We start from the raw sequence: 14199 nt of genomic DNA, 5'->3' as shown, positions 1-14199 counted from the left end.
ATATGTAATTTCATGATCTGAAATGCTGGTAGCCGTATATTCTCACAAATCTATAGATATTGTAATAACCATCACAGGACTTGCTGTTTTAATGATTAAACCAACAATGTTTTAATTGTTTTCAAACGATCTTCCTGTTTTGGAAACTTTCCTTTTCTGAGAATTTAGGTCTGAAGTATTTTTATATCCCTGAGGCTTTGAGATATCAGTTTGGTTGTTCATGCACAGATATATAACAGTATCTACTGTGTGGTTGTTTTTTATCCGTTGGTCATGTGTGTTTGAGCCCTGGGAGCCTCCAGAGGCTATTGAATCACCTGCCCCGAATATTCTAAGCATTCTGACGTTCAGAATTTCACTGAACAAGATTGTGTCAACTTCAGAATCAATCCATCTACATTAAGTTGATTCAAGGGATGAATGCCATATCGGTTAAGTGGCGTCAGTGTCTCTGGTGAACTGATCCCTCTAACTCAGAAACTTAAAAAGTGAACACATGTGATTGTTGGGAGCTGCTTTTCTATGACATCTCTGATTTCTCACCTCGACTTGTGGGAAAACTTTTAGTAAAGTGGAAAAGACTCTGCTGACAGTTGCTTTGAACTTTCCCTTCCATAGTGTACAGAATGTAATGTGGGTCTGTAAATGGCTAAATCTCATGAACCCAGTTTTTATGATGTGAAAGATTTAATTTAATCTTCTTTTCCTGATGCCGTTAGTGGTGGATGGATGGAGATCTTGTGTGCTGAAAGTAATCATTCATTGTGTATGATGACCTAAGTAATGCCACATGCTTAGGTTTTCTGAGAGTGGAGTAAAAGTTAAGACTGTGTGTTAATTTAATTTTCAACAGTCAGCATTGGGCACATTTGTTTGTTTCATTACAGTTGTCTCCCTTTGTTTCAGATTGGGCAGGATGAGACATGCACATCCTGCGAGATGAGTTGAATCATGGGAAATAAGCTTTGTGCACCCTTACTGAAACGGAGCTATCGGAATGACAACTACCCTTGGAATCTCAGAAAGGACTCCCATCTCCTCAGGTAAGCTGAGAACGTGGCAGGAGCCATTTTTCAAATGTGAATTTAACATTGCTTACATTGAAAAGGTCATATGTTCATCTCCATTCAGCATTGACAAAAAAAGCATGAAGTCTTATATTTTAGAAATTCTTATTATAATGTAACACAACTCTGAGTTTAGTAACCTACAGTTTTACATATACAGAACCGTAACCTAAGTTCGTGGATAACCTTGATTCGTGGATGCGGAAATTATCATGCTAGCGCGTAAATTAAGTCTCGACTGATGTCACAAAGCGGTACTTTTGATGTACATACAATGCCATGCCTCGCTGACAAAAAGTTCGAATCTCTGCATTACATGCAAGTACACTAAATATAATTGTCCAGCATTGTGATAAATAGCCCCAGATCACTAATACCACCATTACCAAATTTTATTTTTACAAAATTTCAAGTAAAAAAAACCCTGTTAGCTCCAACATTCGCACTTCTCGTTGTCTGCTTTCCTTGGTATCAATACTTACTGCAGTGTTATGTTGTACATAGTGGTATAAAGTAACCGACTGCGCAATCCACAAAACAAGATGACGTCACATTTTGTGGGCACACGAATGGGTCATGATTGCAAATGGCTTCCGTAAACAAACATTTCATTCTCGAGTAAAATATTAGGCATTTTAGATTTGCTGAATCAATGAATAAAATAATCAGTGTGTATACAAAATGAAATCATGCATTTAAAATATGAATTTCGCCGCACTTCCCTTATATCCGCCAATCAAGGTTACGTGAGTGTATGCTTTCAACATTTGCAATATATCCATCATGTAAGGTGTTTCAATCAGAGGTAGTTATTTTGCTTTGAAACCTTGGATTGACCAGTTCATAATTAAGCATTTCCAAAGTCAAAGGATAGAATTCAGAATCACAAAAAACAACAACGATTATTGAGTTCTTCTGTCAGTCTGTTTTCCAAACCAGTTCTGTAGGTTGGCTGTGTGGGCAACAACTTTGCTCCACGAACAGGTTAGGGCTTCATAATGCTCACAGTGGGAAGACTAAGACTCCACGTGAAAGGGAAGTGTAGAGTTTAAGACTTCCTGCAGATCATTAGTTGAATGGGCAGAGCCCCCCCATGACTGGCTGGCAGACTTTTGCAAGGTAAACAACGATCACTCAAGATCTTCTATATCAAGGCTTGGAAGGAGGTCATCAAGGCTCTACAATAGATCATGGATGTCTGGTTGGTGATAGGAATTGGGATACTGCTTCAGGATCTGCTAGATACTTGTAGATGAGGAAGTCCTGTGTACTCCAGTACTGGAAGCCACCAGAGTTTCACTGTCAGAGCTACACCATCAGGATTGCACCACCAGAGTTTCACTGTCAGAGCTACACCATCAGGATTGCACCACCAGAGTTTCACTCTCAGAGCTACACCATCAAGATTGCACCACCAGAGTTTCACTGTCAGAGCTACACCATCAGGATTGCACCACCAGAGTTTCACTGTCAGAGCTACACCATCAGGATTGCACCACCAGAGTTTCACTGTCAGAGCTACACCATCAGGATTGCACCACCAGAGTTTCACTGTCAGAGCTACACCATCAGGATTGCACCAGACCATCAGAGCTACACCATCAGGATTGCACCACCAGAGTTTCACTGTCAGAGCTACACCATCAGGATTGCACCACCAGAGTTTCACTGTCAGAGCTACACCATCAGGATTGCACCACCAGAGTTTCACTGTCAGAGCTACACCATCAGGATTCATCAGATTGCACCACCAGAGTTTCACTGTCAGAGCTACACCATCAGGATTGCACCACCAGAGTTTCACTGTCAGAGCTACACCCATCAAGATTGCACCACCAGAGTTTCACTCTCAGAGCTACACCATCAAGATTGCACCATCAAGAGCTACACCATTTCACTGTCAGAGCTACACCATCAGGATTGCACCACCAGAGTTTCACTGTCAGAGCTACACCATCAGGATTGCACCACCAGAGTTTCACTGTCAGAGCTACACCATCAGGATTGCACCACCAGAGTTTCACTCTCAGAGCTACACCATCAGGATTGTACCACCAGAGTTTCACTGTCAGAGCTACACCATCAGGATTGCACCACCAGAGTTGCACTCTCAGATTTGCATGATGAAAGTTGCATTGAGAATTGTTTATTTTAACATGTAAAGCATCTACACATTTATGTTATTTATCACTGTGTGATTTGATTTTAAATCCAGATTCCTACAGTGAGTGTAATGAAAACTTGGCCCTGGCTCTCTTTGCACTGTGAAATATGACCAGAAAATGTGAAATATGATAACTGCTTCCCTACAATGATGTTTGCATGTGTAACCAAATAGTTGGAATTCTATCACAATCAATAGGGCACTGTAATGTTGTTTGGGCCTGTCCTGCATGCAGACATTCTACATCACTCATTCAAGATACCAATTTCCTGAAACGATCTCTATAAAAGAACATTCCCAAACACAAGCTCTGTGTAGCGTACTTGAAGAGCGGTAAGGTCTTCCCTGTAACCACGCTCCCTGGGACATATATTATTGAAATTCGGGAAGAATAATGTAAAGAAAGGGAGCTTCAGGACTCCATTATGAATAATCAATGTATATGGAGCTGTTATGAAAGGAAAGAATAGCAAGACGAAGGAATATGGTTTTGAGATTCTGTAGGTTCCGCCTGGAGAAGAGAGGAATATGGTTTGCACTTAAGAGTAGAGAGTGCATCTTACAAACAGCTCTTTGTAATGAAGTGCATCAGACAGTTAACACAAAGGTATTACATAAACAGTCCTCAGATAATTGAAGGTAGATACTGATCTGTCTTCAGCAGCTGTAATAACAACTTTGCAACACTGTTTTGTCAATTGTGCAAAATACGAGAGCTGAGGTTCATGCAGTTTAACATGACTATTTTAAGCCTGCAAAGATCTAACCCATCAAACTGATTGTATGGTCATAGGTCCAAGATCAAATTGTACAGATTATTTCTATTATGTTGTCCCATTCAGGCTGATTACTGTTTATTGATTGTTTGGGACATGGGATGGATGGGTAAAATTGTACCATGTTGACTTAACACAGAACATGACACCAACAACCTATTATTATTGAAAAATAGAATCTGATATTGTGGTAAAACTAGCCTATGATTTACTTCTCATGGACAAATATGGACCTGACACATCGTGGCAGGTGACAATGTTTAAAATTGTTTCATTCCTGTAGTCTGTAATTCATCAGCAGAAGAAGTTGGTAGGACTCATTGCCTTACAGTTTACTCTGAAACATTGTCGCAGAGTTGATATGTTACACTGAAATATTGTCGCAGAGTTGATATGTTACACTGAAACATTGTCGCAGAGTTGATATGTTACACTGAAATATTGTCGCAGAACTGACATGTTACTCTGAAACATTGTTGAAAAAATAATATGCCTCACTGAAACATTGTAGAAAGTCTGATGTTTTACACTGAGACATTGTGGCAGAATTGATAATAGACTGAAACATTGTAGAAAGTCTGATATTTCACACTGAAACACTGTGGCAGAATTGATAATAGACCGAAACATTGTAGAAAGTCTGATGTGTTACACTGAGACATTGTAGAAGGTCTGATCTGTTACACTGAGACATTGTTGCATAACTGATAATAGACTGAAACATTGTAGAAGGTCTGATCTGTTACACTGAGACATTGTTGCATAACTGATATGTTACACTGAAACATTGTTTTGAGAACTGATAATACACTGAAACATTGTAGAAAGTCTGATCTGCTACACTGAGACATTGTTGCATCACTGATATGTTACACTGAAACATTGTTGGAGAACTGATAATACACTGAAACATTGTAGAAAGTCTGATCTGTTACACTGAGACATTGTTGCATCACTGATATGTTACACTGAAACATTGTTTTGAGAACTGATAATACACTGAAACATTGTAGAAAGTCTGATCTGTTACACTGAGACATTGTTGCATCACTGATATGTTACACTGAGACATTGTTGGAGAACTGATAACAGACTGAAACATTGTAGAAAGTCTGATCTGTTACACTGAGACATTGTTGCATCACTGATATGTTACACTGAAACATTGTTGCATCACTGTTGGAGAACTGATAATAGACTGAAACATTGTAGAAAGTCTGATCTGTTACACTGAGACATTGTAGAAGGTCTGATCTGTTACACTGAGACATTGTAGAAGGTCTGATCTGTTACACTGAGACATTGTTGCATAACTGATAATAGACTGAAACATTTGTGGAAAGTCTGATGTGTTACACTGAAACATTGTGGAAAGATAGATATGTTACACTGAAGTAGTGTAGAATGTCTGATGTGTTACACTGATACATTGTTGCAAACCTGATACCTTTCACTGAAATTTGTGTGTATGTGCGTGTATGCACATTATTGTACTCTCAAGCAATGTGAAGCTGTGTACAATCCGAGCTGATGACTGCAGTACATGTTAGCCACCACACACATTCTGTCTTCATGGGACTCGGCAGGAGGACCATCTGCCTAAGTGCTCAATTACTTAGTGTAGATAATGAGCACTCACCTGTTGGGGAGATATGGCAGGGTGGCAGATGTACATGTGGCAGACCTTTCCTGATAGCACTATAGTTCCATGTGGGATAACAATGGGCTATACTCACCTCTCAAAATCAGGTGGTGTGGAGTTGTGTGCTAGGACAGTTATGCCAGACCTGTCCTGATAACATTATAAATCAATGTCTGGTGGCTCTGGATCATCATCATCATTATCATCGCCATCATCATTGTTATCGTCGTCATCATCATCATCATCATCATCATCATCATCATCATCATCATCATCATCATCATCATCATCATCTTACTGGTGTCCCCCACCGTGATATTGCTGGAATATTGCTAAAAACGGTGTAAAACACAACTCACCCACTATTTATTTATTGATGGTGAGCTGCCATTGCTTTTCTGAGCAGAAAATACAGCATGTTGATCCCCAGCCTCTGTCTAGAAATCCAAACTTCATTGCGTTGTTTACGTGAAGACTAAAATATATTCCTACTTTTAAGAAATGTTGATATAGAGATTGTGTTTGCTTCAAGATGTTTTTGGCAATTTTGGGTATGTGGGATGTTATCGTTGATGTTGGCAATTTTCTGATTGAGCACCAGTGAGACTGGCATCAAGAATATAGGGTGTCGATGTGAAGCCAGTCCGCGGGGAGCCCCAGGAAATAGAAGCGTGGCATATCCAAACACCCTGCAGGCTGTTGGGATTGTATTTGCATACGTAATAGTTTTTGTATTTTAGGTAGACAGAATTATTTCCTTCAAGAAAACAGTATTTAGCCAACATCTTGCACCAGGGTTGTTGTGGCGAGACAGACATGTTTTTTTTGCAAGAAACTCATCAACACAGAAAAGCTGTGTTATTGTAAGATGGTTACATTGTATCTTCATCAAAGTAAAAAAGTATTTTATGATTGTAAGTTGATTAAATTGCTTCTTATGATAAGCATATGGCTATTTTATTTCCATGGAATTTTTCTCCAAAGCATGAATATTCCTGATTGAATTTCTAAAGCAGGTTTGGATTTTTTTGGGAGAATTTAATTATGTGAGTGCTGTATATGAAAGATGTGCCTGTGGACATTGCTCTTTTGTAGATGTTGTGCAATGATTGATTCCTTCTTGATATGTAGTTCGAGTCATAGAATTCATGGTCAGGATTGTGCCCAAGAACCCCATGTCTGAGAGTCAACTGATTTGGGTGATCACAAGGTGTGACCTTACTGACTGGCATCAGTGCACAGGGAGTAGTTGAAAGATTAAGATAATTCCAGAAAATAATTTAGCAAAATAATTTTGGATCAAGTTTCACAAGAAAATTAATTGTTGAGGGTCATAATGACGGCTGGGAAATGTGTGTTTATCCTTTCAGTCTTCAATACAGTTAACTCATGTCTAATGGTCAAGTGTTCATTTAGTCATGTACAACATAGTTGCAACCTCTTCTGTTAAAATGTGATCAATATTTGCATCTCTCTAACTCCTGAAAGTAAAGGAATATAGACTTGTCAAAGTATTGTGGACAGGCTTGTCGACTTGGTAGTTGGCTGGTTGATTGGTTGGCTGGTTGGTTTGTTGTTTAACGCTGCACTCAGCAATATTCCAGCTATATAGCGGTGCTGACTTGGTAGTTGGCTGGTTGATTGGTTGGCTGGTTGGTTTGTTGTTTAACGCTGCACTCAGCAATATTCCAGCAATATTCCAGCTATATAGCAGTGGTGACTTCATAATAGTTACAGATGTTCTTTGTTTCCGGGTGTCGTAGTTCCGGACATTTCAGGGTCTGTTTGGAAGACTTATGCAGCCTGGTGAAGCACACCTTCAAGACCTACTGGGCCTATCTAACATTCAGTAACTGTTGTTCTGGTGTTATTCTGCCAGGGGCTTGGCATTCAATCAAATTCTCTCTTCTTCTTCCCCCATAAATATTTAGCTTACTGTGTTGAAAAGTGCTCAAAAGTCATTAGCTTTTTAATGAGGTTGAAAAAATGCAACAATTTGCAATGTGTTGAACCTGTCTGTAGTGCTATTTTGTGTATATTGAGAAGGACTGCTTAGCATCACGTATCACATTTCGCAGGTAAAACTGTTTCCCCAACAACTACCACCAAGCAGATTTCCCTCCGCTTTTAAAAAATGATGAAACACTTGTGGAATTTGTTTTCACTATAAACACTCCAGGCAAAATAACGCTTCCTGAGAATCCAGTTATAGCACAGACCTTCTTTGTTGTGGTGCTGTTGGTGATAATAATGGTTTATTCATAGACATATTCAAAATATGACTGGTGGGTTTTCTGTGATGGGTTGTCATGCTTTTTTCTGCAGCCATTGCACAACATAACATAACATTAGACGAACCTGCTGTCTGGCTCTGTTTGCGTTGTGGTAAGAGATGAGTTGTCTTACAGTTACACCATACAAGTTGGTCCTTGGGGTTCTTTGTGCTCTCAGTCACCGAGGTTGATGAGAGAGATGCTTATTCTGTCATCTACTGATGTAGGACATCGTACGGGTTGAGTAAGTGAGGGAGTGAGTGTGATTTTTCGTTGCTCGTATAGGCTGATGAGTGAGACATTTTGAGATGCATGTTTGAGATCTGAAGTATTTGCCCTTGTGTCAAGTGAGTGCAATCCCAATCTAAAATGACAAACAGGAATATTTTGCCATTGTTGTTTTGTATTATCTGTGAAATGGGTGAGGGATGACTGTATTATGATTGATGGAAATTGCCAGGGTACTAACTCAGGATGAATGTAAACGTTTAAGTTTTTAGAACTTGTGTGATATATTATATTAAACAGAGAAATGGAGATGCTGACTTTATACTCTGTGAAGCTGAGACAAGGTCATCTATGGGCACTCAGGCCTACCATACAAACGGTGAACAAATCATCAAAACTGAACTCATATACACCAAAACAGAACAAAAATCACCAAAACTGCAACAATATCCTCTAAAACCGAAACAATACATCTGTAATGGAAGACTAATCGTTTGAAATCGAAACAAAACTCGCGTATCAGCTACAAGAGCGTGCGAGAACGGTCGCCGAGCGTACAAAATGGCATTCATAGCATCCCAACACGGCAGTCATAGCATCCCGAAACGGCATACAAATCGTCATTGATGGCGGTGAGGGGAGACGAATAGGCTTTGGTACATAATTGTTTTTCGTCACTATGAGTCTAATCTTGAAAATTTGATATCGGGATGTAGTGCATAAACCCCCTATTGTAGTAAGCTTCAAACCTATGTCCATACTTCTCAGTGTCAGGCTTGCAATGCTACACAATGTGGTCCCTCGTTCGACCGAATAGGATTTCTTGTCAACATGCCATGCTACAGTTTCTCTTCAGTTTTGTAAATAAAGTATTCATAGCGTCACATTCAACATTACTATATTTTAGTGATTTAAAAAGTTTACAAAAACTTTGTTCATTCTCCGTGAATTGCATATCTAAGTGATCATTTTTAAAGTGTACGAGTGGAACATGTTGAAGGTTGATTTTCGGTTATGTAGGGTATCCTGTGTAGGCCGGGACCAACAGGAACATGTTGAAGGTTGATTGTTGGTTATGTAGGGTATCCTGTGTAGGCCAGGACCAACAGGAACATGTTGAAGGTTGATTGTCGATTATGGAGGGTACCCTGTGTAGGCCGGGACCAACAGGAACATGTTGAAGGTTGATTGTCGATTATGGAGGGTACCCTGTGTAGGCCGGGACCAACAGGAACATGTTGAAGGTTGATTGTCGGTTATGTAGGGTATCCTGTGTAGGCCGGGACCAACAGGAACATGTTGAAGGTTGATTGTCGGTTATGTAGGGTATCCTGTGTAGGCCAGGACCAACAGGAACATGTTGAAGGTTGATTGTCGGTTATGGAGGGTATCCTGTGTAGGCCGGGACCAACAGGAACATGTTGAAGGTTGATTGTCGGTTATGTAGGGTATCCTGTGTAGGCCGGTGTAACAGGCCAGAGTATACCCCTGTCCCAGACTATACCCAGGGTTAAACTGGGCTAGCCCAGACTATACCCCAGGTATAATCTGGGCTAGCCTAGTTTATACCCCGGGGTATATTCTGAACTAGGCCATAGTATACCCCCCTATCCCAGATTATACCCAGAGAACAAGTGATTAAGGATACTACTATAATTTTATTGTACTTCTCACACAATTAAACACTGGTTACAACATTGAAATGGTCCGATACATTTTCCAGATACAAAACATAATCAGTGTGAGTTTTCAAGCTGAAGCTGGCAGGGTACATCAGCCATTGCATTGACTGACCAACTGCACTGTAAATATAAATGTCACATTTTAACAGACTGGCTGTTGACATAAATTCTGCATCTGTTGTCCACACTCCATCTCGTGAAATTCCGGAATTAGTGATGTACTCATTGACATTTTGGTTCAGGAAATGTTTTAGTTCATCATTAATGTCATTGTTCATATGCTGAACCACTGGATCTCGGATAGTGCTGTGACTGTCTTCGGATCCTGTCAGGCTGTAACTGATGCAGCGGAAGTAGCAGTTGCCGTCGCCTTTGGTTCTGTATGTCCGTCGGGGTGCTGTCAAGTCTGTTGATCTTCCGTAATAAATGTCCTTTGAAGAGTTCAGGCCTAATGCAGCAGCCAAATTCCTTCGAGCATTTTTGGGGATAGGGTTGAACATAGTAAGGTCTGTATGGTCACCTGACTCCAGTTCATCTCTGAGTCTTTTTCATTGCTTCGAATCACTGGGGCTTTCGGCTGTCCACCTGTAGCTGGGTTGTCATGGCATGCTTTCAGGATGCTGGGTAGGCGGCTTTTGGTGAGCACTTCCCTTTCACCACGAAAGACAATTCCGTTTGCTACCCAAAATGGCTTTGCAGTTTGCCAAAAATGTTACTTCGAATTCAAACGCGTGTCAGGATCCAGGTCATAGATGTGCTGAGGATACTTCTTATCAGAGTTGGTGTAGAAGTTCAAGATCTGGGTATAGAGGTTGTCATCCATGTTGAAGGTTGAATGCGATATAGGATGTGAAATGAAATGCACTTTTAAATACCTTTACATGACACCGAGATCAGTCTCCAGAGTCACTTGTTCATATTAATAAATAAATACCAGCCCCTACTCCCCATACCTTAGTTGTGTGTGTGATGCTAAATAAAGCAAATAACTAACTACTAACCTTGATATATCAGCATGGCTGGGTTACGCAAAGTCGAAAATATCATATGGCAGAGAGGCATTCAACAAATACTTAATAAATTTTGTATTATGCAGTAATGTAAATGAAATGTACCTACAAATTCCTTTAAAGGACACCAAGACCATTGCCCGAGTCACACACTCATATTGAGTGAATTGTCAACATAATTTTTTTAGAGGGGTATAGTCTGGGCTGGAGGGTATAAACTAGGCAAGCCTATTTGGCATAATCTGGTCCAGTTATTCTGGGCTGCTACCCCGGGGGTATAACTGGTACCATGTAGGCCGGGAGCCTATAACATGGTTACCCCCTGTGTAGGGACCAACAGGAATCATGTTGAAGGTTGATTGTCGGTTATGTAGGGTATCCTGTGTAGGCAAACCAACAGGAACATGTTGAAGGTTGATTGTCGGTTATGGAGGGTATCCTGTGTAGGCCAGGACCAACAGGAACATGTTGAAGGTTGATTGTCGGTTATGTAGGGTATCCTGTGTAGGCCAGGACCAACAGGAACATGTTGAAGGTTGATTGTCGGTTATGTAGGGTATCCTGTGTAGGCCGGGACCAACAGGAACATGTTGAAGGTTGATTGTCGGTTATGTAGGGTATCCTGTGTAGGCCAGGACCAACAGCCGAGGACCAACAGGACATGTTGAAGGTTGATTGTGGTTATGTAGGGTATCCTGTGTAGGCGGGAGGAACAACAGGAACATGTTGAAGGTTGATCCTGTTATGTAGGTATCCTGTGTAGGCGGGACCAACAGGAACCAACAGGTATCCTGTGTAGGCGGGACATGTTGAAGGTTGATTGTCGGTTATGTAGGGTATCCTGTGTAGGCCGGGACCAACAGGAACATGTTGAAGGTTGATTGTCGGTTATGTAGGGTATCCTGTGTAGGCCGGGACCAACAGGAACATGTTGAAGGTTGATTGTCGGTTATGTAGGGTATCCTGTGTAGGCCGGGACCAACAGGAACATGTTGAAGGTTGATTGAAGGTTGGTTATGTAGGGTATCCTGTGTAGGCCGGGACCAACAGGAACATGTTGAAGGTTGATTGTCGGTTATGTAGGGTATCCTGTGTAGGCCGGGACCAACAGGAACATGTTGAAGGTTGATTGTCGGTTATGTAGGGTATCCTGTGTAGGCCGGGACCAACAGGAACATGTTGAAGGTTGATTGTCGGTTATGTAGGGTATCCTGTGTAGGCCGGGACAGCAGGAACAGGAACATGTTGAAGGTTGATTGTCGGTTATGTAGGGTATCCTGTGTAGGCGGGGACCAACAGGAACATGTTGAAGGTTGAGGTTATGTAGGGTATCCTGTGTAGGCCGGGACCAACAGGAACATGTTGAAGGTTGATTGTCGGTTATGTAGGGTATCCTGTGTAGGCGGGACCAACAGGAACATGTTGAAGGTTGATTGTCGGTTATGGTTATGTAGGGTAGTTAAATATGTGTAGACAAACAACAGGAACATTTAGATTGAAATGAGCCCCAGTGAGAGGAGATTGGTAGAACCCAGAAACCTGTGTCTGTCAGGGGCGGTGGGAGGAACCGGCTAAAAGCCAGGCTAGTGTTAGCTTGAGGTAGGGTACCCTGTGTAGAGTTACTATTGTTAGGTCTAGTGAAGTCAATCCTGTGTCTAAAAATATATAAGTCTGAGACAAACAAATAGCCATTTAGGACAAAGTGAACTATGAGCACCCAGTGAGAGGGAGATTCAGAACCCGAACCTGTGTCTGTGGGAAACAAAAAGCGCCATGCCATTATGAGCCCGAGACTTATGTGACTTGCCATTTCCTGTTAGATGAATTTATGTGTGGGAGCCAGCGCCATTATAGTTTGTGACTTGCCATTTCCTGGATGAATTTATGTTTGGTTTGTACGATGAGATTGGTGCCAGATTGCTGACTGAAGGAAAAACATTCAACATCATCTCATATTTTACTATACAAATCTGAAATGAGATACAAATTCTAATAGACAAAAACAATAACTCAGTAGAGAGAAAAGTATTCATCATCACGACAGTCATCACATGTTTATAGCCCTAATGGATGTGAAGTCAGCTCCAAGCATGATTTTGGCCATGTTATGGGGAGCTGTGACTGGTTACAGTGATAGTATAGACATATCCTTTATCTCTGGAGCTTACATTTCAGTAAACCTACACTAACCCTTGGATCCTGTGATTCTTGTGATTCCCAGGAACCTGCCCTTGATTTCATTAGCATTTTACTAACCAATCAAACGATGACATCAGGGAATGTAAAGGGGTAACTTGCATTATTAGAAACCAAAGCCATGTCCAGTGTTAATGGACATGGGACATCTTTTCCATCAAGAAAATATTTGAGGGCTTTCTTATATTCTTCAGTTGTTCAAGATCAAATGTATGACTTGATCAATGGGACTGTCAGCCATGTTGTTGATGTTGCCGACCCAGCACTGAGGATGGTTTATAACTTGTATTCTGGTTGGTATGTTACAGCTAGTATCATAGCCAGTCAAACCAACAAATGGAAATCAAGGGTGGGTAATAGAAATACAGATAATGCAGTATAGAAAGGTTCACCAGTGGAATGTTGCTATGAGGAGTTTAGAGGTTATCTCCCTGAATATTTGTGTGATATCTTTCTTTGTGACTTGATATCTTTCTTTATGACTCATTAGTTGTCTCCCTTGTGAAGTGTTATCTCCCCTTATTATTTGTCATGTCTCCTTAAGATCTGTAGCTATTTCCCATTAGAACTTATCATCTTGCCTCATGACATATTATCTCCCCTGACTGCTTGTTATCTCTCCTGATGACATATTATCTCCCCTGACTGCTTGTTATCTCTCCTGATGACATGTTATCTCCCCTGACAGCTTGTTATCTCTCCTGATGACATGTTATCTCCCCTGACTGCTTGTTATCTCTCCTGATGACATGTTATCTCCCCTGACTACTTGTTATCTCTCCTGATGACATGTTATCTCCCAGACTGACTGTTATCTCCCTGACATGTTATCTCCCTGATGACTTGTTATCTCTCCCCTGACTAGCTTGTTATCTCTCCTGATGACATATTATCTGACACTTGTTATCTCCTGATGACATATTATCTCTCCTTGTTATCTCTCCTGATGACATGTTATCTCCCCTGACTGCTTGTTATCTCCTGATGACATATTATCTCCCCTGACTACTTGTTATCTCTCCTGATGACATGTTATTCTCCCCTGACTGCTTGTTATCTCCTGATGACATGTTATCTCCCCTGACTACTTGTTATCTCTTGTTATCTCCTGACTACTTGTTATCTCTCCTGATGACATGTTATCTCCCTGACAGCTTGTTA

At 40.9% G+C, this 14199-nt stretch overlaps 1 protein-coding gene across 1 annotated transcript in view; it reads left to right on the top strand.

The window, feature by feature from the left end:
• The window catches only part of LOC124267260, a 219708-nt gene that overhangs the window by 83640 nt on the left and 121869 nt on the right, over nt 1-14199 (top strand). The window contains 1 exon segment of the mRNA XM_046702172.1: nt 907-1043. Coding sequence (XP_046558128.1) covers nt 952-1043 — 92 coding nt within the window. The 5' untranslated portion in view covers nt 907-951.

The sequence above is a fragment of the Haliotis rubra genome, unplaced genomic scaffold, assembly GCF_003918875.1.
Source record: "Haliotis rubra isolate DU_JTF1 unplaced genomic scaffold, ASM391887v1 Scf130, whole genome shotgun sequence".
In the NCBI taxonomy this organism is placed as follows: Eukaryota; Metazoa; Mollusca; class Gastropoda; order Lepetellida; family Haliotidae; genus Haliotis; species Haliotis rubra.
The sequence above is the reverse complement of the archived record's forward strand: the minus strand, read 5'-3'. Positions and strand labels throughout refer to the sequence as shown.